This window comes from Caloenas nicobarica, chromosome 2 (assembly GCF_036013445.1).
Source record: "Caloenas nicobarica isolate bCalNic1 chromosome 2, bCalNic1.hap1, whole genome shotgun sequence".
In the NCBI taxonomy this organism is placed as follows: domain Eukaryota; kingdom Metazoa; phylum Chordata; class Aves; order Columbiformes; family Columbidae; genus Caloenas; species Caloenas nicobarica.
Genome location: NC_088246.1, coordinates 140,415,368 through 140,441,135, shown reverse-complemented (window position 1 = coordinate 140,441,135; position 25,768 = coordinate 140,415,368). Strand labels below are relative to the sequence as shown.

The 25,768-nt window shown below is 45.9% G+C and overlaps 1 protein-coding gene across 3 annotated transcripts in view; it reads right to left on the bottom strand.

The window, feature by feature from the left end:
* DPY19L4 (dpy-19 like 4) overlaps positions 1 to 1,391 on the bottom strand; it is a 34,439-nt gene extending 33,048 nt beyond the window's left edge. For 2 of the 3 annotated variants that reach the window (XR_010605764.1, XM_065628257.1), the window contains exon 1: positions 1,064 to 1,391. Coding sequence is in view for 1 of the 3 variants with exons in the window: in XM_065628257.1 (XP_065484329.1) it covers positions 1,064 to 1,202 (139 nt within the window). In the remaining 2 variants the exon portion in view is untranslated. The remainder of the gene's footprint in view (positions 1 to 1,063) is intronic. The other variant, XM_065628258.1, reaches the window with a different exon arrangement.
* Positions 1,392 to 25,768: the final 24,377 nt, after the last annotated feature.

Here is a 25,768-nt window from a genome sequence, read left to right as displayed (position 1 = left end):
AACAGGAACATGCCAGAGGTCTACAAGCTGGTGAAATCTACAAACAGGCTGGACAGAGAGCAGCGATTCACCTTCTTTTCTAGAACTGGAACAAGAAGTTATCAAATAGAACCAGTGAGTCACACTAAAAGGAACCAGCTCATCACACATCACCTTCATGTAGACCACTCCTACTCAAAGAATGTTCTGTAAACAAAGTGTTTACATAGATTCAAGAGAAGATGGACACATTTGTGGAGGTCAATTAACCAAAGACTACTAAATACACAGAAACCATGTCCAGCTCAGAACAGCTGAGAACAGTTGGGAGGCTGGAATATGCCATGGGACAGTAATGCATGTGTTTGCGTTCTTCTGAGAAGTGCTCTTGCGTTTCTGTGGGTGCCCACTTACAGTCATGATTCTGCTAATTTCCCTGAGAAAACTAAATGCCACCTCCTAGTCCCTACAAAGGGGGTTAGCACAAAAGAGACCTGGAGAGAAATGATTGTGAGGGGCTAAAAGTGAGAGAGGAGACAGACTAAAACATACAAACTGAGACATGAAGGGATGCCAAAGAAAAAAGCCCCGGGGCGCCCAGCACAGGGGCGATGCCGGGCGAGGGAAGGGAAACACCCCGACTTTCTGGGCTCCCACCCGCTCGGTGCTGCAAGCGACGGGCTGCCCGGGGCGGGGAAGCGGCCTCGTCAGGGGGGCTGGGGGGCGCCGAGGAGGGGTCGGTCTGGACTGAGCCGGCTCCGCCACCAGCCGTGTCCTGCCGGCGAGGGTTTTACCTTCGCACCTGCGGTACCGTCCCGGCGCGGAACGGACAGAAACCCGCCAGCCGCAGCCACACTGCCGACCTGCGCCAGGGGAAGCGGCCCCGGCCCGGCCCGGCAGGACAGGCGCCGGCCGGGCCGCAGCGACCTCCCTGCCCGCCCCCCAGCTCCGCGGCCTCAGGCGGCGGCGGCCCCGCCGAGGCGGCCGTTGGGCGCGCGCCCCCTCACACGGTCCCGCCGGGCGCGGGACGGGGCAGCCGCGGCGGAGGGGGATCAGGGTGACACACGCGCCGCCGCCCCCTCACCTTCCTCCATCGCCAGCCTGCGGCCGCCGCCCGCCGCCGGGCCCCCCCGCCGCTCTGTCCGCGGCGACACCGCCCCGCCCGCGCTCCTGCCGCCGTCGTCCGCCTCTCGTCGGCCCCGGGGGCGGGAGCGCTCTCGCATAACACGGCGAGCGGAGCGCAGCGGCCCCTCACTTCCTGCCGCCCCGCTCTTGCTCCCGCCGTCGGGCGCCTTCTCCGGCGGAACTGTGGCGGCAGAGCGAGCGGGGGGGGCCGGAGCGCAGCCGAGGCGTACCGAGGCACAGCCGGCCGGCCGCCCGCGCTTCCGGCGGGGCGGGGGTGCCCTGCAGCCGGCACCGGCCCCTGGGCAGGCGCGAAGCCGCGGTCTCCTGTCAGCCCGCCCCACCTCGCAGCCTCCAAAAGCAACAGCTCACGGACAGCGGAGTGCAGCTCCTGCCGCCCCTGCCCGCCAGCTCGGCTCCAGAAGGATCGTACCCTTCAGAGGGGCCCGCCCTGCCCGCGGGGGCCTCGTCAGAGCATCTGCTGTGGGAGCTGCTCCCTCTGCACCTCACCTGCCCGCTGCGAAGAGCCTCCCTCCCCGGGAGAGGAGGGCTCCCTCCTGGCACCCCGCTCATCACAGCTTTGCCTGGTGTGACCCTGCAGGTCTTTAGCTGCCAAATCCAGCTGCACAGCATTATCTGGAGAGTCCAGGCTTGATGGTCATGAGCAAAACTCTGGGCCAGCTGCAAGGGCCTGGTGAGGGAAGTGGTTGGTTGAGCCTCGACACACGCCTGCTTTGAGTTCCTTTTTGCGTCGCGAGGAGCTACCAGAGCATGGGACCAGCAACCCACTGCTGCAGAGGCTGTACAAATGCCGGACAAAAGGACGCCCCCACCCTGAACAAAGCTACAGTCTGCTTTTGGGAAAACAGGCTGTGTTTGGGTAAAGGGAGGCCAGTGAAAGAGCATAAGGAAGATATGAAACATCCTCAAGCAGTGGAATAGGTGGGCATCTCAGCATACCAACCACCCAATTATTATTGTGGTTATTGTCAGCACCCTGGCAAAAGAAGGATTTGGAGTGGTAGGGTAGTTTTGTGCATGTGAGCTGGGCATGCCTTCAGAGTGTAAAGGATAGCATGGAAAAGTGATTTCTCTAAGTTAACAAATGAGCTGGGTAAGCCAGTATGGTCACTGATGGACACAATTAGAGGTAGTTGCTAAATTAGTGGGGTAGGACTGGTGATGAAGGATCTTTAAGGTAAAGATATGTAGTTTATGCTTGGAATGACAACAAATGAAAGTTCAAGGAAGAGACAAAAAGAATGGGATGACGTGGCTACAGCAACACTCATCTCCCGCATTGTTTATTGCAGGAGCCCTTACAGGCTCCCCCACTCAAGACCTTGTCATTTGGGGGAGTCTGTGAAGCACAGTGTTCGGTTGCACCAATCCATAAGTAGTGGTGCTGCAAGAAAGAGCATAATTCACCCTGAAGCAGCAGCAGCTTGGATTTTTGGTCATGAAAATCCTGAGTTCTGATCGTGACAATAAGCTGAGCTGATTATATACAGGGAACCGGGTTCATTGCAACATGACAATCCCCTGATTTTGCATCTACAGTAGCATAAGGTATTTCTATGCAGCACTGGGGATGTTGGGCCAGGGGAAAGGCTGGCACCTTGTCTGACCTCTGCCTGGGGACACACCTCAGGAGGTCCTGCTAAGAAGGAGCCTTGCTGATACCGATTGCTTCTACCACTGCAGACACCCTTGATTCTTGGGTTGGGATTGTCAAGGACAGAAGTTCTCACCCTACCATGCCCCAAATCTGCTTGCAGATCTCAGGCCTGAAGGTTCAGGGCGCTGCTTGGACCACAGGGGGAATTTGTGTTTCAGTGGTTGGCCACAGCCCCGGGGAGGGCTGGGGAGGGCCTCCAAGCCTTGCTCAAACCTGCTGTGCAGAAAGAAGGTCAAGACAGGTGGTGCAGGACCCAGCCCAGGAGGAAGGGTGCTCATGACTGAACAACATTCCCTTGTGGCCAAGAAGGCCAACGGTACCCAGGGAAGGTTGTGACCAGCAGGTTGAGGGAGGTTATCCTCCTCCTCTACTCTGCCCTGGTGAGGCCACATCTGGAGTACTGTGTCTGGTTCTGGACTTCCCAGTTTCAGAAGGACAAGGAATTACTGGGGAGAGCCCAGTGGAGGGCTATGAAGATAATCAGGGGTCTGGACCATCTTTCTTATGAGGAAAAACTGAGATACTTGGGTCTGTTCAGCCTGGAGAAGAGAGGGCTGAGAGGGGATCTTATCAATGTTTATAAATATCTCAAGGGTGGGTGTCAAGAGGATGGGACCAGACTCCTTTCAGTGGTGCCCAATGATAGGATGAAGAGCAATGGGCACAGACTGAAGCATAGGAGGTTTCTTCTGAATATGAGGAGAAACTTCTTTACTTTGAGTGTGCCAGAGCACTGGAACAGGCTGCCCGGAGAGGCTGTGGAGTCTCCTTCTCTGGAGACATTCAAAACCCACCTGGACGCCTTCCTGTGCAATCTGCTCTTGGTGAACCTGCTTTAGCAGGTAGGTTGGACTAGATGATCTCCAGAGGTCCCTTCCAAGCCCAACCATTCTGTGATTCTGTGAAAGCACTGGGGGGAGCTTTCAAAGTGGTTTGTGGGAATTGCCCCTTGGGGACTGCGTGTCTTTTGACAAGTCTTCTGACATGCAGTTGGGACAATGGCTGATCAACTGATTTGGTTACTTGTCTAGCAGCTGAAAGAAAGAAATAACCCATTTCCGTGTCCTATTGTAGCATAAAATGAGATTTATACATTTCCTGGACTTTTTAATAAAATCTAAAGTACTTCTGTAATTGTTGATTTATTGGATAGTTAAAAGAGTTTGCTTATGTTTTTAATGATCCATAAATTATCCATTGCATTTTTAATGTAACTAGTTTTGATCTAGTTTACTTTTTACGTAACTCGATTCTGTGTAAGTTACCAGAATAAGCACAAATAATCATTGCAATCAAAACAACAATAATAATTTTAAATATTTGTACTCAGACCATCAACACATGGACAGGAATAAAACAAATGACTGCTCAGTTATGCTCTAAATTTTATTTTTCTTAAGCCTTCTTTGTACCTGCTGTTTCATACTGTACCTTGTTATATTTCTTGTGCAACTCCAGTTTTCTACTGATGCTCCAGTGTGTGGATCATTCCACACCTTGAATTCAGCAGAACTATAAATGCACATCAAGTTATTTGCATGCACAGCTGTACTGATAACAGAGAAGAGAAAAATCCAGCCTGCTCACTTGGTTTTCATTTTTTTCCAAGGTCTTCCATGGCTAAATTGCACATTTGAAGGTGTGAGAACCAACAATCATCTTTCACGCAAGTTTCTTCCAGAATGAATATACTGAAATAATTTTTAGAGCAATGTAGAAAATGTTATTATTGCTGCACCTCAATCTTCCAAAATGCTTTCTGTAACTAATACTGTATGAAAGTTATTTCATTTGGCAGCTTATAATGTGCCCTAAACATTGTGCTGAAATACATTACAATGAATAAATACAGGGATGTTGTGTTCTTTTTCCAAGCTTTCTCTGTACAAACATGAATCATGTATCTGCATGATGGCATTTGTTCTCTGTTTACATATTATTTCTAAGCCCTACAGACATAACTTTCCTTTTTGTTTACAAGTCTGTGATATTGGTGCTTTCTAGTTTAACAATCTTTTTTTCTCTCTTTTAGAGAAGTCAGAAAGCAAACAGACACAGATGTACCTTAGTGTAAAGCATTAATACTGGGTATATTTGTCATTACTCAAAAGTAAAGTATGTGTACTTGTTTATTTTGTAAACAAACCAAGTTATATTTTTTTGTATGTTAAAGATCCCATACCTAAAAATTGATTTAAAGTTTAGTTTCAGTCATCAGGTAATTACTGCAGATATTTCACCCATTGTCCTAATTTCAGCCTTTTTTGGTGTTGATTTTCTGGCTTCTAGCTTAAGGTTTTGGTTTATGAGTATCCCGAGGTTTTGCTTATTTTAATTATTTCAGATCCTTCCCTCCCCAAAGCTGTGTATTTTCTCCCATGATGTAAAAAACTGTCTATGTAAGTGTTTGTGGGACTAAGATTTTGCACTGTGTTCTCCCACTTAATCTGGGGAATGCAAGGAAATATGGGGGAGGGGGGGGATGGGAGTGACGACAATATGGAAACATAACTTAAAAGTAGACCTAAGAAGTCAGAAAATTAAACTACAGAAACCAAATAGAACCTTTGGGATTTTTCCGTCTGTTCAATTCTCTTCCTACTTTATCTCAGCACAGCTTTGAGTGCTTTTGATCACTTCAGCTCTTGCCTGCCTTGCCCAGGATATAAGCAAGTCACGTTCCATTGTCACCTGCTTCATTGTAAAACTCGGTTAATATCAATTAAATCAATGGAGATGATTTAGATTTGCGCAGTGAAACTGAGCTGGGGACATGGAAACATGCTTTAGCTCTGTTCTCTCTTTGCTTCTGTCTGCTGGCAGTAAATCTATGTTTTGATTTCTGCTGTGGCCTTTGTAATACTTTTTTATCCTTTTAGCAACTTTCCCCTGAAATGGAAGACACGACTGATGTGATTTACCACAACCACCTTCCTCTTCTCTTTTGCCTTCTACTCTGCCTGATGTATTTACCACGTCTTCAATGATGCATTTTCCAATGATGTCATTGAAGCAGCATGAGATCCTGCACGTTCACTTTCTTTACTTCTTCCCATCACTCCTGATGCTTGCCTGTAATCTAGAACTAATTCATGTATCAACCTGTGTTTAGATTTGTGCGATACTGTACAGCCTCTCATCCTGTCCTCTTTTGCTTCTACTTCCCTCTAACACTCCCATCATCTTCTCCATCCCTTTTTTTGTACCACCTTAAATAACTCCTCGCCCTTCTTTGTGTTTTTGTACTCCAAAACTGCATTGATCCTTATCACAGTTGCCTTTATCTGACCTGTAATTTTCTGTATTAGTTTCTTGCTTTTAATCTTTCTTCATAAGACCAAGTCATGTCAGCTGGCTAATTGCTGTATTGCTCCTCCAGCTCGAGTGTCTGTGGAGCAGTATATCAGTAATGAAGTCATGGTAAAAAGGCTACAGGAGAAAAAAAAAATATTTATTTGTTTGTTTATTTAAACACACACCCCCTTAGAAATGTAACTTGTTTCTGTACCATTTTCCTCTTTCCACTCATGCTCTAGTTCTTGTTTGTGCTGTAGACAGGGTTCCCCAGGGCAGGAGCCTGACCCTTGTGTTTGTAAAACATGCAGCGTATTATGTGCTGGGCCAAAAATAACTGTAAGGGAGCATAACTGGCCGATAGCAGCCTTGCCCTCTGCTTGGCCTCTGCTCTGCAAGGGGGCCCCATGCTCTGCCATTGCCTCTGTTCTTTCCTGCACTCCTTTTTCCTCCCTGAGCTGCCTCTTCGACTTTTATCCAAGGACAAAGCCCTTTGAGGTGGATGACTCACCGCTCAGCGCTTCCTTTGACTCACGCTTTGCCACTCAGGACATTGGTCAACTCTTACTAAACCACAATATGTTTTTTTATTGCTTATGACGATATCCCTTGCAGCTCACGTCTCTGATTTCACTATCACTTCTGCTGGGGCAAAGCTACGCGTGTTTTTCTCCAGTTGGTCAAAGCTGTATTTTTCCCTTTTTCCCTCCCCTTGGGTTTGATAGTCTTTGCTTTTTAACCATCCCCTGCAGATTTCGGAGCCTGGAGGTTCTCTTGTCTCCAGAGCCTGGCTGTTGGGGCTGCATTTCTGAGGAAGAAGGTGCTGCCCACTGCCTCAGCCTGCCCTGCCAACACAGAAAGGCAGCCTGGCCCCGTGCCTCCCCATGCAGCATCCTCGCCGTTAATCAGCTGCTTGGCCGTGAGCAGCGCAGCCTCCCTGGCTCCCAGCGCCATTCCCAGTGACACTTGTGCGATGACGGTGCAGTTGGTGGCATGGCGCAGGTGTTGACGATGAGGGCTTAGCAAACTCTTCAGCTGGCGCAAAACAAGCGCCAGAATCCAGGTCACTTCCCAGGCAGTGTGTTGTCCCCACAGGGTAGGGCCAGCGTGACTCGAAGTCACTGAAGCTCTGTCCCTGGCACTGACATCAGTAGGAATGACTGATCACATCCAGGAAATTGCTCTTGGAATATCATGCTTGTTTTTTTTCACAAGTACATTTTCACAAATACCGAAGTATTTTTTGGAGAAGTGGTGCAGTGCTGTCATTAATGTATCTGTGCCTTAGTGTCCTACTAAATACACTAGTTGGACACACCTCCCTGTCCCAACAGAGCGACTCCCACCCTTAGCCCCACACTCTTGTCTCGTCATGTTACTGCTGGCAGAAGGGAGGGCAATATTTGCTTTTGTTAGGTTTTTAACTTCAAGCAAAAGGGAGTTTGCCCTGATGCTTGAAGAAATGAAGCAAAAATACAGGCTGGGTGGAGAATGGATTGAGGGCAGCCCTGAGGAGAAGGACTTGGGGGTGTTGGTTGCTGAGAAGCTCAACATGACCCAGCAATGTGCGCTCGCAGCCCAGAAAACCAACTGTATCCTGGGCTGCATCAAAAGAAGCACGACCAACAAGTCGAGGGAGATGATTTGGCTCTCGTGAGACCCCACCTGGAGTGCTGAGTCCAGCTCCGGGACCCCCAACATGAAAGAGGTGTGGACCTCTTGGAGCGAGTCCAGAGGAGGACCATTAAAATGATCAGAGGGCTGGAGCATGTCTCCTATGAAAACAGGTTGAGAGAGTTGGGGTTGTTCAGCCTGGAGAAGTCTCCAGGGAGACCTTCTAGCAGCCTTCCAGTACCTAAAGGAGGCCTGCAAGAAAGCTGGAGACTTTTGACAAAGGCATGTAGTGATAGGACAAGGGGTAATGGCTTTAAACTGAAGAGGGTAGATTTAGATTAGATACAAGGAAGAAATTCTTCACCATGAGGGTGGTGAAGGCACCAGAACAGGCTGCCGAGAGAAGTTGTGGATGTCCCATCCCTGGAAGTGTTCAGGCCAGGTTGGATGGGGCTTTGAGCCACCCGGTCTAGTGGAAGGTGTTCCTGCCCATGGCAGGGATATTGCCATACTTTCACTTCATTCTCAAAACTGACACTCCCCAAGCCTGGAGTTGTCTGAATTAAACTGTTGCATATTAAATTACTACTTTTACTGGCACCTACATCAGTCCGCATATAATTGCATTTATGAGACGTAGGGCATTATGAAAAATGCATGGAACAAATAGACCTAACGCTTAAGCAGAACATGCGTCACTACACAATTATGCATAACTATACCATCACATAAATGCTTTTGTTGGGGAGTCACCACTGATGGCAGCAAGATTTGCCTGTCATGTTTGGGCTAGTTAAAGCACTGATTCATCATACTTTGTTTCCTGCTTGTTCCACAGTAAGCGGATTACTGGCTGCGATATCAATAGTAATTAATGAAGATGAGAGATTGATACAGTGATAAAATTGGATCATCTGAAGAAGAGGAATCATTTACCCCACGTGTCAAAGCTCATGGCATTACTAGAATATCACTAGCCTGTTTGCACACTGACTCTTCCTCTTCCTGCCAGGTGCATTTCTATCAGCTGAGGTAACAAATCCAAGCATACAAGCCATGATTTGGCTCTTCTGTTCCTCCTCCATCTGAAGCCTCCCCATCCTTCTACGCCACTCACCTTGGACTCATTTTTGCAGTTGCATATTTCTTCTTGAACAGTCAAACCATCCGATAGGCAATAAGTTGGTCAAACCCTGAGTGCTGAAAGCAGCACGGCTGCATTGCTGCAACACTTGCTGCACTTAAATTCGTGCTCTGCTTCCAGAAAGAGTATTTGGACCACCTCTGGTACCCCCAGTAGCTCATTTAGCTCATTCTCCTAGGTCTGGATGAAACCTTATTGCATTGAATGAATGTGCTTAGATGGAGAGGGGAACAAACGGGAGTAATGCCACGTGAGAGAGGAGCTGGCCAGGCAGGGATCTCAGCTTATCCCAGTCAAATGGAAGCTCTGGAGGAGATGCCCACACTGATTTTTCAAAGCATGGTGTGATCCCCAGAGGAAAGTGCTATATTAGTGCAAAATATTTAATATTACTGGTATTATTACTGGTGTTATAGTGGTTGTTACTGTAATATGTTATTGCAATGCTTACACAAGAAGCAAATATACATTAGCAAGTGGAAGGAGGGAAGGAAAGCTATAGGTTAGCTTCAAGCAAAAAGTGGCTAAACATGACATTTGATCTGAATACAGTCATCTCGAAACAAAAGCAGATTCTTTGCTTTCTTGTAAATCTTTCTGGGTGTTTTTAAGTTGATGATGCAAGTGCTTTCTGCAGAGGTAAAACAGACAACCTGGATGGTAGGTGGATGAGAGATCCGTCATTACTGAGCAATTTATGAAGAGATTAATTTATGGAGAGTTCAGATGAGCACACATGCAACGTGTTGGTGCATATTGCTAGTGAAAGTGCCAAATGCTTATATGGTTTCTGTGATGGGGGAATCTGGGGAAACCAGGCTTTGTGGCTGAGCTTAGTTGGCTGAGCTACTTCTTCCTGTGTACATCATGTTATAGTCATTCATTAAATATCCTTCCCAGCTTTATGTAAGGCTGACCTTACAGGTGAAGTGTTTGGTCCTGCCCTAGGAATTGCAAAGAGGATGATGTTTGTTGACAGAGGCAGATAATTCCTTCCTCTTCAGTGAGCTGGGATGTCAACAGCAATGAATTGGACAGGAATTGACAGGAAATTTAGACTTAGTCCTTGAACTTGTCATTTTTGGCAGAGATGTGAAGGAATGAAACACACAGGGATGGAGGGGGAAATCTAGATTCCCTCCTAGAGAGAAAGTTTACTTGAATTGCTGGGTCATGGACTAGCTTGTTTCATTCACAGAAAACACTGTGGATAGTCTCAAGAGAGACTACAGTGTCCATTCCAATGACATAAGGCACCCTGAGAAGCAGCAATCACATAACCCTTCTCTGGAGTATACTTCAGGGGGGTATAATTAATCACTTTAGGGCCCAGTGTGGCTTCACTGAATTCATATAGTCCCACAAATACCACTGAAACTTCTCTGGTGAGTTTTGTAAATGGGATTTGACTATAAATTAAAACCAAGTGTAGAGTTGAGTATTCAAAATGTCAGTTAATTTTATTCTGAAACAATTTTTTAGACTAGAGTTTAAATTTTCATTAGTTCAAAGAATCAGATCTTTTTTTTTGGCTCATATCTTCCAGATGTGCAGAATTGCAAATCAATAGCCAGTCTCTTGCAATAAATTTTTGTTTTAGACACTTCATGGCCAGGGTAAAGAGCATGTATGTAAATGGGGAGGAAATGGATAGACTGCTAGAAAACGAGTGTGCCTGCCTTTCCTTAGAAAGGTTAATGGAAATATCAGCCTGTGGATATTATGCTTGCTCATGGAGTTTTCTTCCCTCCTCCTCCTCACCCCCATTTTTGCAGTTGGCATTTGGAGAAATACCAAACTAAATCCAAGCTAATGCGTATGTCACATAATTCCACTGAAATGAATGGAGGGGCAAGCGGCTGATGGGGCCAGTCCTGGGAGATTCTAGCTGCCAATTGTGCCCGCCATAGGGAGCAGCGGAGGGAGTTCAGGGTCTTATGAGAGCAGAGCCTAAATTAAGGCAGGCCCTGGCATGCGCAGGGCAGGGAAATGAAATTTGATAGACCCGTTGGGGCTCTGAGGTGAGCAAATGCCACCTACACCGCTCCCAGGAGGCTCCCGTTTCTCAGAAATGTTATGGCAACATGTTGCAACCTAGATATTAGTTGTACTTTTCAGTTTGCTTTGTCGTTTGGATCAGTAGCTTTTACTCTGTAACAAAAACACACTAATACATGGCGATATACTCATATTAATATGAATGTGTGTTTTCAGTTACTCAAAAGAAGTGGGCAGCACTCTGGCGTGCATCCTTGCCATTTCCAGACTTGACTGCAATGAGCAGTTCCTACCCTAAACCCTGAATTTCTATCGTTACAAAGAAAGGATTCTCAGTAGATGCAAATTTGTTAAGTGCACCAATAATACATAGCATTTTTTCATTGGATTAGACATACAGAAATTGTCAGGCCTCGTAACTGCTGGCCAGGCTCAAAGGTACATAAGCCAGGGAAGCAAATTCAGATAGATTAAAAAAAAAAAATCCTACTTCTGCAGCACTACCCAATGAACATTTCTTGCCCCGTGAAATGTTCAGTGATGAGGTGAATATTTTCCTTCAATGGACTCTGCTGAACAGGCACACATCAGAAGGCTTATTTATAGCTTGCTTGTACATAAGATGCTGCTCTCCTGTTTGCCAGTGCTCTGCTGCTCTCATCTGACCTCATCCCTGGAAGACTGGAACTTTATTACTGTAATGAATCTTTGTTTCTCCTTCCTTGCACCTGGGGGATTTAAACATGCTTGTGCCAAGCTGCCGTCTCCTTGCTCGGCAGTTTATAATCTAGGTTACATGCAAGTTGATTTCACATGGGAATTAGAGAGGAGGGAAGAGATTTGTCACAAGACATTTTCGACCCTTGTTACATCAGCGTTTGGGAACACAGTATATCAGCCAAGATAAAGACTTGCCCCTTGAAATAGGTTGTTAGCACTGATAAACAAGGCTTCAAGAAAGATGGAGTTGAGGGTCAGGGTAGTAGCTTGAAATACTGAAGTAATTTGGGACATTGAATTAATGTACTTACCCACAAACAGGTTCAGGGTGGTGAAGGGCAGGACAGCCTTTCTCACCTGGCAAACACCATGCCCCACGTAATGCTAACCATTGTGGGAGAACTTTCACCTTCTTTGAATCCTCATTAGCCCTCAAATTGCCAATTAATTTTTATTAAATTGATCAGTGCAGAAGTCAGCCAGTCTTGTGCTCTTCTCTGTTTGATTCCCAATAGCACCAGCCTTCAGCTTTGTAACGATTTGTTGATTTAATGGCTCTTGTCATGCCTGATCCAATGCCCTGTGGCAGTGATCACAAAATGTGTTTCCCATGGAAGCTCTGCTCCGAAGGGCAATGGACCCGTTCGCTTTTACGCTGATTTATAAATATGGGTTGCTTAAAATGAGACACAAATGAATATTTCGCCCCATTTTTAGAGCTCAAATCAAATACTTTTCATTTGCAGCTGCCGGTACAATCTGATTTCTTCTTTGGTTGTTCTCGTTCCTCCTTTTCCTCCTGGGCTGTGTAATCCTGGGAAAACCAGGAAACCAGAGCTACTGGGAAAAGGGGTGGGATTCCTCCCACCTATCTTGAGCCATCTGAATGTCTGGCATGCCATTCCAGCTTGTCATCCCAGCTCCAGCTGAGCTAATGGACAGACAGACACATCTCTGGGGGCTGTTTGTCCCCTCCTGAGAGAGCTGGATCATGCTTGAGTGGCACAGCTGCGGGGCTTAGAAAGGGAGAAGGCTTAAAACCAAGAAGCACAGATTGAAGATAATGGATGCGTAGGATGAACAGAGGGAAAAAATGAGATTCTACAATATGGATCGTCTAGTATGTAATTAATAAAAAAGTCCACAAAACTTCACGTCTACTAGCACTTCTCAGCAGTTTCTTTTTAAGATATTAATTATATCTTATTACAACATACTTTTAATTTAATATTGAATGTAAATAAATGTAATTTTTAATACAAATGTAATTTTTAATATTTTTTTCATTTGAAGCCTTTCTTTCATTTCTTCCAGATTTTTTTTTTTTTTGTATTTTCAACTAAAAATAAGGTGAATCAAACTTTACCAGAAAAACCTCTTTGGAAAGCTAACAGTTAAATCTATGTGATTCCCTTTGCATCACAAAAGTTTTCAGCCACCAGAGGCAAATACTTCCACCTTCACCTACAGCACCCTTCATGCATTATTAACTCTCGTCCTTTCCAAAACACATCCCTGTGTACATTTACTGTATGTAAATATAGAGTTTGATTTTTATTTATTCCTTATAGTACTGCAGAGTAAAAGAGCTTTTAGAGCACACAGATATTAAGCATAGTTTCTCAGAAAATTATTATCTGCAGCAAACCTAGGACTTTTTATAGTGTAGGTCATCTGTCACATCGTTTTTTGCTATGTGACCACTGAGTTTATTTATTTGTGTAACATGATAAATGCCATCCACAAGTTAGTCTTTTCAGTTGTTCTGCTTCTCATGAGTTCTAAAGCATTATATTTGTTTTATGTTTTGATTTTAACTCACAATCCAGAAGTCACGTTCCTGGGGAATAATCTTATTTATCTTTCTGTTTTGCTTTGTGGTGGTTTTTGTTTTGTTTTTAAAGCAAATTCCCAACTCTCATGATTAGGTAGAAACTTGAAAAGAGTCAACACAAATGTATCCCAAAATATATTTCTGTGGCCAGCAGGTTGAGGGAGGTGATTCTGCCCCTCTGCTCTGCTCTGGTGAGACCCCACCTGGAGAACTGCGTCCAGCTCTGGAGTCCTCAGTACAGGAAAGACCTGTTGGAGAGGGGCCAGAGGAGGCCACAAAAATGATCAGAGGGCTGGAACAGCTCTGCTGCGATGGGGCTCTGAGCAACCTGATCTAGTTGAAGATGTCTCTGCTCATTGCAGGGGAGTTGGACTAGGTGACCTTTAAAGGTCTCTTCCAACCCAAACCATGCTATGATTCTATGATATTACTCTCATGACTTCTAAGTTAACCTTCTGATGTGAGGTTTGTGAGTGCATGGGAGGCTTCATGCTGTGCTGTTATTTATGAAACCCATCCTGCCACATGATTAAGCAAAGAAACAACAATCACAGTCAGGATTTGGGGTAGAGGCAGTAGGCTGCTTTCTATGAAGGCTGGAGAAAAAGGAAAGAAGGATGCAGAAGTCAAGAAACAGAACTGGTGAAGAGAATATGGGTTGGAACAAGGCTCATTCTCCTTTTGCAATGTGCTTCAGCAGCTACTAACCTTAACTTAAGGCCCACCTAGGCTTTGTGGAGAAGGATGCTCAAGGCTTGTCAGTGGGTGATGTACTGACCAGTACAACAAGATGGTTGTCCCATGCGTGTTCCTGGCTCACTCCAAGAAAGGTACTAGTAAAGCAGTGAGCATCCCATTGCACAATGAAGGGTTGTTTAAATCCTCTGATCACATCTGAAGCATGAGTAGCTGCTTTGTTATTGGAAAAAAGAAAATTAAAACAATAACATTCAAGCTGTAAATTAAAAGCCCACTGCAGATGTAGATTTCATAAGCAAAGTTATTAAGAGCATTAGTATGCATATTAGAAGTAATTAAAACCAACCAAACAAACAAACAGGAAGAATGCCAAGCAAGAACACACAGGTTGGAAAAGGATTCTCCACTCAATTATACAAGTGCAAATGAATATCTTGTAAATAAATCCACCATAATTTCCATGGGTGAAGTTACAGTCATGCTGCTTAAAAGTAGCTTAACCATAAGCGCTGGAAACCAAAACAGCAGCATGCTATTTACAATAACCAAAAGACAAAAATGAAGTGGAAAACAAACGAAACTTGTCTGTCTGTTCTCAGCGATGCCCTGGAAAAGAGGTTATCCTCTCTGAGGATGCTGATAATTTGCTGAGGCCTTTGCAGGGCTGGGATCTGTCTGATTTTTTCTGAGTAATGTCATAATTGGTCGGTTGCTTGAAGATATTTGTCTGAGAATCCCTTTCTGATACAGTTACTGCTTTTTAAAAATATTGTTTACAGTCATAGTTGCTCATACTATTTCATTGATGAACTTCTTCCTTTTCGAGTATGCATAGTGGTCCCTATTTTCTCTACATAAATTCCTTATTTATGAGTGTTCTGTGAATAATTCAAACTACAAGTTCTCATTTCATGTGATGGTTAGAAATTCTTTATTCCTTGTGTTTTATAGTTAAGCTGTAAAATGCATCATTTTACTTGCTGCTGACTGGAAAATGAAAACCTTTTAAAACCAGGTGTAATCAACAATGCTCTTTTGATTAAAATAAGTAAAGGGTTTAGAAGTATTTTCAAGAAATATTTTAGTATCTGAAAGTCGTCCAACTAGTCAAATAAAAGATGACCCACAGATCCCACTAGGAAATAAAATATCCATCTTGTTTGCCCAAATGCCAGTCAATCTTCTAATCCTCTTCAGATTAGTTTATTTGTGTGAAATCAATATTTCAAGGTGCTGCAGTACCTGCCAGAGCAAATAAGTTACTAACCAAGCTGGGCTTTATAAAGCTTCTGCATTCCATCGAGTTCCATGAGGAGCCTCGACTGGTCTGCGCCGACTGGGGGAACTGAGGCCAGGTGGAATGCAGAGCTCCTTAGCTCATCTGCCGCAGAGAACAGGTCTGCAGTGTGCCTGCTCAAGCCTTGTCAGGCAACAAATCCGACGTGCCTCTCTTACTAGGTCAGAGGGAGTCTACGGTGTCTTGATGCTCAGTGTGCCATGATATCGTCTGTATCACAGAAGCTGAAAGCACGGTCAGGTTGCAAAGGTAAACACTGGAACATTGAGAAATGCCAGAATTAAGGACACTTACTCAACCAGCATTTGTCTCTCGATGGCAAATGATTTATGATAGAATCTCTAGCCCTCTGATCACCCACTGGTGTCTTCCCCTCCTCCAGTGTCCAAGATGAGCAGTTTGTTTACTTTGTATTGAGTGTGCCCAGTCCTTGTTTACTGTACACTCTTCAAAACCTGCTTTGAAAACAGACCTATTTATTCTTATGGGTTTTTCATATGATTGTATCTCTGGAGTAGCTCAGAAAAACAGAAGAAATGCAGGGAGTTCCCAGCATTTCCCATCTGCAGATGTTTGACCTGGCAACTGCAATGATGCTGCTGTGCCACAGAGCAGAGGGAAAGAGAGTGGGGGCTTCACCCACATGGGGGAGTGGGGAAAGCAAACCAAGGGCAATTCCCTCGACTGCTATTGCAGGGAAGCCCACTTGAGTCACCAGTGAAATTCAAAGTCTCCTGTCCAGACACTCCACCTGCAATTCCTTGCCCTGGTGTAATCCTCCTCTCTCTCTACCTCCTTCCTGCAAATTATTCTACCTATATCCTGTAAATCAGACTCTAAACTTCCTGCATTCAAATTGGGTGAATTTTTCTTCATGACTGTGTCAGCAGGTCGCGTTAAGGACCTAAAATCATCATTTCCCCTTAGTTTCAGCATCCAGCCCTTGCTGGACTGACAACATTTCCCACCTGTAACTGCAGATGAAGTGATGACCAGCCCTGGGCTGGAGCACCCTGGGAAGTCAGATGTGACACCCTAGCATCTTGACGGGGAATGTGCAGATTTATTTTTCTCACAGATAAAATAATTTACTTGGTTTCACTAATTTTCCTATGAAATTGCAAAAAGCAGATCACCAAGAAGAAATAACATTGCCATGACAGACTTCCAAGTACAGAGAAATTAGGCTTCCTGAAAGAAAAAGTCGCTGGTGTATATTTTAACAGAGACAGAATGTCTTTTCCTCTATCTTCACAGCTGGACACAGCTGTGCTGAACTGCCTGAAATCTTCCACAGCAATTCAATGGGACATGACAGAGATTTGGAATGAAAAGATTCAGTTCAATTTTGACAAAATCACAAGCAACAGAAAACAAGGCTCCTAATGGGACATGCTGGAGACCTTAATAACAGATGCTGTCAGCAGCTCTGCTTATAATAAGCTGTGGGAACTGATGGTGTTCATTTTAAAATAATTTTCACATTTAAATTTTGATGGGACTCATTGGTCAGACACTGTGTGCAGGGCAGATAAAGCAAATAGTGTTGCTAAGTCATCATCAATCCTGCAGGAGTATATAAGACAAAACTCCGTTTTTATTTAAGAGGAGGATGGGATTTGTCTCCATCACAGCTATAGATTTGGGGCGTGTAAGTCTGTTTCGCCTTATGATCATTTTAATGCCTCACTCATAACAGCCCCTGGTGCTGTCCCACACCTCTGCTCAATACTTGCCCTTTCAGAAACTGGTCCCCACATGGTATATAGGCTGAGTCTATAGGCTTGGGCTTTCTCAGGATGCTAGTCAGTAAGGTAGTGGTTCGAACGCACCAGTACCCCAACTGGAGTGACCGATGGGCATTTTCAGTTGCCTGGCTGGGCAAACCCAGGCTTCTCTTTAGTGGTTAGAAGAGGGTTATAAACTATTAGGAAGTGACCTCAGCTGACAACTATATCATGTTTTTTCATTCTATTCACTTACAGCATTTACAACATCTCCCCATTATCATTTAGACTTTTACAACTCTTAATGACCCTTTTATCAGAGCAGCAATAACCAATAAATCCCCTTTGGCATTTATTGCCCTGTCTCTAATACATAAAAGCCCCAATTTATAACATCTCGTGAATGCTGAAGATTATTTTTCAAACTGCTAGTACTGTAAAACTTCTTCAAATCTCTCTACAAAAGGCCCTGTTTCTGTGATTCGCTCAGCATCAGCTCAAATGAAATTCAGCCACAACCTGCAATAAGCTCTGTGGACTGGATGCTGTATGGCAGAGAGAAACTAGAAGGCCAAAATGCCTTCCCTGTGGGGAGGTGTTGTATCCTGTGCCTGTGCCCTGCGTCCCACCAGGACTGGTTTAGTCCTTAGCTCCAGGAGGGGTTTCAGGCCTGGGCACATTCAGCAGGAGCTGCGGGGGGCACAGTTTTCATGGCCAACAGTCACCACAGACAGTATGGGTGGGGCTGGCACATCTGATGTGGTCCATTCGCAAGTCAAGTAACTAAAGTCAGTTGGCTGGGCTCTGTCTGAAAATGATGGAGAGAAACAGGCACCACCAGGAGAGGCTTCATCCCATCCTATGCAAGGTGCCCAAGAGGGACATCTCTGAATCCTGCGGTCTCAGCTGCCCTCCTCCCTTTGTCACAGGTGGAGCTATGCCCTTGGCTGACAACCGTCATCTAACTTCAAAATAGCTAAAATTAGATGTCACAAATTTCTAGGTCTTAGTTTGCAGTGGTAACATCATAAATTTGAAGTTACCTCTCTGTTATCACAGGCAGGGACCAGACTCCAAAGTTACTTTGTTTACTCTTCCGCGTAATTTTTGCCCAACAGCCAGTAATGCCCTGCACTTCCTGTAGGACATTTAATGAAATACCATCAGTGCAATTTGAAAGTGTGCCTTGGCTTGATTTATCTGCAGGTACAACACATGCAGCCATGGGACCCCGCAGAAAGGAGCAGGATCTCTGCTCCCCCCTTGCTGAAACCCTTCCCTGAACTTCCGTACCCCAGCAATCAGAGCACAGCAAATTAGTCCTTAGGAATCATTTCAGACTGAACTGTTAATGAAGGGAACCCAAGGATACTACGTGTTCCTGGCAATGGTTTTAGTTTTACTAACTCTATTTCTAGACGCCAGACTTGGGCTTGATTCAAAGCCCAGTGCTGGGAAGACTTGACGTCAGCGGATTTTAGACAGGCCCATAGATATTTCTATGTGGTGAATGCAATGCTTTATAAAGATGCTCGGGCTAGGTTTAAGTGAGCTACTGCCAGGACAGAAGGTTGATATCGCTGCGCTGGTGAGACACCGTACCCCAGCTAATTAGCCTTGCTGAGAAAATGCCTATTTTGGCCTGGGCAGAGAACCCAGTTAAGGCAGCAGTTTTCCTCCCGACAGGAGCGAGCCCAAGCATCTTTGTGCTATGTGAAGATGACTTCAGTGGCGGTGCAGCCGCAACTGTGGCAAAGAGAGCAGACGTGCTGAACTCATCTTGTTTCCTGTCTTCTTGGCCGCCCATTCATTGCTGTACCCAGGTATATGGCCAGGTCCTCTCACTGCCTACTCTCTCATTTCTTCCTGGCTCCTGCTGACCCTCTTCTCCTCTGCAGAACTATAAACTAAACAGCTCCCTAAAGAACTTTTCATTAATAGAATTTATTAGTTAAATAATTCCTCTGACCTATTTCCCGTTCAACTAGCATGTATCCCCGTCCACTCAATATAATTGGAACAGCACCTGAACTCCGCTGCCGGGGTTTAAATGGCCTGACATATATCACTGAGTCACAGGATATTAAGAGAAAGGTGAGAGGATTATTGGCGCACTGCCACCAGGATCGGATTGGATTTCTTCTCCAACCACTGAAACGTGTGGTTGTATAAAGAGGCTTGGTTTAGTCCTTACTCAAAACCGGACTACTTGAAACAACATGGGGGTTTCACTAAGGGCTGGAGGCTTGGCCATGTAAGGAAGCCCTCCTTGCATCCATTGTCTCATTGATTTTTGGAAGGCGAAGGTCTGTGTGAGGCTCAGCGGGATGGGGCTGACAAGGAGAGCTGTGCCGACCTGCTCTCTCTGGAGCTGGAGTTGCAGCAGCGCTCTTCTACTGCCTGGCTGTGCCGGCTGCTGTACAGGCCAGGTCAGCCAGCCTGGCCTCACCTGACAGCCCACACGTGGCCCCAGGTGCTCCCAGCGCTGTGATTTCTTCTTCAGCATTGTGGTTCTCTCCCTGCTGATCCTCTTCTTTCTAAGTCTAAGGAACAGTAATGTGCTGGGCTGTAGGTTTTCACCGATGATTAATTTTGTTGCATAGTCTTTTCCGCCTTTAGAATTATAAAACATCGAAGGGTGCAAAACACAGCCAACTGTCTTTGCCAAGAGACATCCATTTTGCCTTTTTGGTTTTTTTTCTAGAGACGAAAAACTGGCCAATGTCATCTGTGTTGGTCACGATCTTTGCCACTGGTTCCTGTCTCTTTTGAGCTCCTCCTCATCATCCCATGTCCCCCACCCCATATCAAGGGTAACCGGGGAAACCAGAAACTGTGGCAACCCAAAGCAACATAATTTGTCTCCTAGGAAAAAGAAATAAGCAGCCTCTTCACTGAGGCTGCCGGTGTCACAAATCCTGGGCAATGCTTGCCTCCCACCGCTCACTTCACCTGGCCACAGCCCTCGGTTCCTTGTGCCCCTGCAAAGCCATTGCAGCAGCAAGACCTTGTTTTCCATCGATGTGGTGGTCCTGTCCCACCAAGAGCTAGCAAAGCAATTGGACATGCTAGGATGGCTCCCCCGGAGGATCTTGCTCCCTGTTGTTGTCACGGGGACTTTGTTGCCCCATCACCGAGTGCTTCTCCGTTTTGAACACATCTCTCAACAGGACTCTTGTGGTATAGGGAAGTGCTTTTATCGCCAACTGGAGAAAGAGGGCTCAGGCACAGAAGGTTTAGGGTCAGGTTTTCAAAGGATGAACCAACAGAGTGCTTCTCTGTAGCTCTGGACATCTTGTCCTTGTTGCGAAGTGAATCTGCAATGGAGGAGAGAAAACTGGGTCTTCCCAGTCACACCGAGTTGTTCACACTCAGGTTCCAAACTCTCTGGATGAGGGACAAGCCTTTCTCCCTGCCAGGCAAGGCAAAGGGCACAGAAGTCCAGAACCCAGAATACACATTTTTATTGCTATTTATTATAAACTAATGATGGCGTCAGAGCAGTGCTATTGTCACTGTTCCTCTAAAAAGTGGGAAGAGAAGGCGACTGGGGACGAAGAACATGATGGCTTCCTTCTCTCTCTCCCCTGCCACAATACGTTTCCTTTTCCTCCAAAATAGGGAGCAGGATGCTGCTGCCACTTGGTGCCCATCAGCAGGGTTGTGCATGGGGAGAGGAGGCGATGGGTCTGCCACCCTGCCCAGGGTGGCATCATCCCAGGGCAAAGCTCTCAGGACTCAGCCCCTGTTCCCTGTCCTCTCACCCCACAGCCAGGCCAGTCTCCTCAGGGGATGACAGTAAGATCCCAGCCCCTCGGAAACCCCACAGCCACTCCTTCTCCAAAGGGGTACCACAACCGCCGTGCTTGGTGGGGTAGAGGAGGTTTTTGGTACCAGCTGTGGGAGCATCAGGCAGCATTGCGCAGCACTGCTCAAGGGCCAAATCAGCAAAGAAATAACTGGCAGCTTTTGCTGCTGTAAAGGAATGCAAGAGAAACTTTTTGACTTCTAGCTTATTTCCAAAATAGAATGCTGACTATAAGTTGCCTTCTTTAGGAGAAGAATGATGACAGTAGTAATAAATTGTACACATTTATTTTTGAGTTTGCAGATGGGTGAATGTCAAGCGATGGTTGGGAAGAAAACAAACAAACCCTGGCAAGCAGCTATTTTTATAGGATAGTTTTGTGTTGAAATTTCTATAAGTTGGCAACAGAGTCGTCATGAGACCTTTTGTCCAGATAAGACCATGCCAGAATCTTCAGGAAACATCTTGTGCATTTAATTTTTTACTTACAAAAACGGAGGGAGGGAGGGGAATGAAAGCTCGGGGGAATGTTTGCAGACGTACAGAGTCTGCTCTGTAAGGCACCAAATACTTCTTATTCTGTAGATGTAAGTGGGACTTCTTCCAAACCTGCCACTTGCAAAGTTCAATCTGGGGTAGCTCCATGTCAGGCCTTGTGCTGGATTTGCTTGCAGGGTGGGGAGGGAGATGTCACCAGGCAGAGTAAGCAAGCTCACAAACCTTGAGGACCAGTCTGGGATATCTCACCTTTAAAGTCAATGAGCCTGTTAAGACTGGCACTCCAGTCTCTCCAAGCACAGTCATTTTAAAAATAAGTTGTCAAATCTCTGTCAGTCCTGTCGTCCCGGCCTCCTGCCTCCCTGCCAGCACCCAAACAAGGTCTGTTCGTGAGAAGCGTTGAGCCAAGAGAACGTCTGCTGCCTCCGTGACTGCAGCTCCAGGCCCGGTCCTCTGGGAAGTGACTTCTTTATCAATGTTTGCTGTTTGTGTTTAATGTCTAGGAAATGTGTGGACTTTCTTAGACTTCACGCTGTATCTTGAAAGTGTTTCTGTGTGTATGCTTGCATGTGTTCGTCCATAAAACCTGCACTATGAAGAAAACATTTTAGAATTACATGTTGGCTCATAAAGAAAAAATATTTTCTGCTAAAAAAAAAAAATCTAGAGCCCTCAACACTGCCCCATATAGTTTCTCGTTAATAGGACACGTCAAAATTCTGTTTATTAGAGTTGTTCTGTTGAAATCTGTCATTCAGTCTGCCTGCAGAGGGGAGGAAAGGGTTACCCGCTCTGCGAGAACGGAAATCTAAGATGGGAGCTTTATAACCGGCTCTGTGATGTGAACATTAGATAGTGGTGTCTCAAAACTAAACTATTTAAGCAGCTCCACTTTCTATGTTAAATTGACTTTAGCAAGTTTGTAGCCAAAGGGACAGCTGCTTCCTGAAGAGCCTTTCTTAATGTTTATAAGGATTAACTGGTTTTGTGTTGAGATTCTTGAGATTATCTTGATGCATTTATTTGATTTTGATTTGTTGTCTCATTTTCTTTCTAATGTTAGTAACTTAGCTTTAGGAGCAACTTTTCCTTAATTTTACTCCCTTTGTTAAAACTCACTAAATAGGGGCCAGAGAAGGGGTCAGAAATGGATGCCAGTTTGCCATCTGAAAAGTCGACCACCTCCTCTAAATACGCCCACAGTTCCCTCTTTAAAGATTCATAGCGGATTCCACAATTTTCACACACGTGTGCAGTTGCAAGCAGCTCACCCATGCTCCCAGTGGAATGCGTTGCCAGTTCAAGCACTGAGGGAAATGTTCAAAGCAGTTTGTGAGTAGCGCACTGTAAGTCTTCCGAGTGTTTCAGAGGTTATTTGCAGAGGTCACGCCTAGGCCTGAGCAGCAGGTTGGGCTCTACTGAAGAGCTCTCAAAGGACCCCGCATGCTCACCCAAAAGCATGTGTCTTATTTACACTCAAGGCATGGCTCTATCAGGAGGTTCAAATTAAAATCCTGAGGCATCAGTCACTAATTAGCTCCTGTGCTCATTGCGTACCCATGGAGCCCACTCCAAGCAGATGAAAGACTTATGCCAAGCACTTTGGAGAATGGGAGAGAGGGAGAGAGAACAGAGAGAACAGAAGTTGGGGCAAAGCAGGAAGAAGAAACATCATTTATAGCCAGGTCTCCAGGATGGGGAGGGGTCAGGAGCCCTGAGGGAGGAATAAAGGCTGTATGAAATGATCAGCAACCACGAACAACCACCATAACCCTGTCCACAGTGAAGGGCCATAGAGAGCAAGTGAAGAAAAAGAGAAGGACAAAACAAAGAGCCTTAGGAGATGCCCATGTGCTCCACCAAGGAGCCAAAGAGGGTCCCACTTGAGCTTGGCGCTGGGGAGTCTTGCAGTATGGACGCCTTCTAGACAACAAGGTTCACATGCAAGGCACAGGGGTAGCACTTGTCCTGTCTCTTCCTTCTCAGGACAAGAGAACTGCTTTGACAACCTGACTTCCAGCCTTCACAATAGATCTTCAGATGAAGCTTCAGAACTTTAGCAGAATGACACCAAGAGATTATTTCATTTTGTGGCACAGGTCTCAGCTCCCTCTGATGGACTTGTGTTTTAGCATAATATGCATCCTCCTAAGTACCTCTGTTTGTTTTCTTCAGGATGTCTGAACTTCTTCCTTTGAGGCTCCATTTCCCTTACAATCTCCTAATTCCATTATAAAATATATCTAATAATTCCTTAAGCTGCTGATACTGCTTGCATCCGGGGTTAATGTGACTGTATCATGTATCTAGGTACAACCAGCTGGGATACACTCATCTGTCCATTAGCCCATGTGTGTAACCATTGGCTGGGTGTTTCTGTCATGTGGAGAAGACACGGGTGTTTCCCATGCAGAGGACTCAAGAACATGCTCTTGAGGAGGAGGAGGAGGAATTCATCTCCTGATAAGAACTCCTGGAGGTTTGGTGCTGGAGCTGGAAGGTGTGAGAAATAAGACACTGATCAGGTCTCTGAGTCAGTGGCAGACGCACCCTCGCCATGCTACCGACTGTCCTGTTGGCTCTCCCACTTCTTTGTTCCCTGACGTATCTCATTGACTTATCCCAAACCTGGCTGATAACAGAGCTACAACAAGCTACACACCATGCCAGCCTGCCGTGCACCTTCTGCTGCCCTAACTCACGTTGGGAATAACAACACGGCAGTGAACTTTGAAAAATTGGAAGAAAAAGGGAGTAGAGTGAGGAGAGGAGATCCGAAGAGGAAAAGTGAGTTACGAGAGCTCCTGGGAGAGGGACAGCTTTTTAAAAAAGATACTTTTTTTGCTATCATGCTCTTCCACTAAAAATGTGTCACATTGGCACCAGTCCCATGTTCCAGTGGTGGTGATGTGCTCACCATGAGTGAAGCGGCAACCTCTGTAGCAGCATGAGCATAATATATGGCACAGTCTTTCAGCTCTCTCTGGATATGACAGGATTCCATCAATGCTTGCTTTTATAGTTTTGTTCTAATGCCAGGTTGACATTTCACAGTGCCTTATTAGAGCAAAAGGACCAGCATGGTGCCCGCAGGCACTCCAGTCCTGGAGGTCCACAAGCATCACCACTGCAGCCAGGTCCTGCTCCTTACTGGTTCTGAGCTCAGCCATTTGGACCCAAAGTAGACTCCTAAGCTCCTCTGCAATAACTACTTCTTAACTAAGGTTCTGTGAGGTTGGTGCGGCTGTAGTGGGCACAGAGATAAAAAGGAAGTTGGGGAAGGGTGCAGATCACTTCCATCTTCTCTGGGATCAAGTGGCCTCTAACAGTCGTGGGTACCTTTGGAAAATCACATAATTTCCCCTCTTGCTCTGAATTTGCAAGGGGAAAACAAGAGACACACTGTGTGCTGCTGGTTGAGAGGAACTTACTGTCTTGTGGGGAGCAGATCTCACCTCCCAGCACGCGCTGCATGAGCTCAGTGAGAACTTGATCAGATCCAGGGAGGCCACAAAAGGAGACAGGCTTTGATGGGACTTGACAGCAGATGGAGGTGGGTGTGGAATTGATCCAGGTTTGATGGCTGGACCTGGGACAGAAATGTCCTGGGGCAGATGAGTAGTAGAACAGGAGTTGTGGAGCTGGGATCCTGCACTAAGAATCAGGACACGGTGGGAAGGTGAGGGTAGAGGATTGAGATCTTAGCAAAGGAGGCTGAGGTGGATAGTGTGACTGTACCTCCTTCTAAACACATGCACATTGGCTTGCAAAGAGGTAGCCAGAACTCCTGCTTTTGCTCCAAGGGACCCTGAGCTTTCCTTCCCACCTTGGCCTGAGGACCCCTGATGCAGTGGCACCTCCCATGGACCCCTTAGCTCTCCTGGAAATGTCATCTAGGTTGTGGTGACCTCTCTGTAATGAAGTCAGGAGAGAACTGATGTGCTTCAGGATGTTGTCTTGGTGGGGCAGAGTCAGGCCATTCACAGGTTGTGGGTTACCAGGTGCGACCTGTCACTCACCCTGTCCCACACTCACCTGCTGGTGTCACACACACACCCCATCAGCAAAATGTCTACTGCTAATAGTGCCTAATTCCAAATAAACCTAATCCCAAATAATGCCTTGAAGTCTCTACTTTCTAAGATAAATCCAGTGCCTTAGCCTTGTGCTGCCTCCAGCCCTCACTTGGGGTAGCATCATGCACAACGATCAAGACTTCTTCTGTCTGATGGTCTCTTCTGTCTGATGGTCTCTTCTGCCTTCAGTCTGGTATGAGAGTTGAGTCTCTTCTCCGAGAGGGTGACAGGCTCTGCTGGAGTGCATCATCCCATTAACAAAGGGCTTTTCCCATGGCAT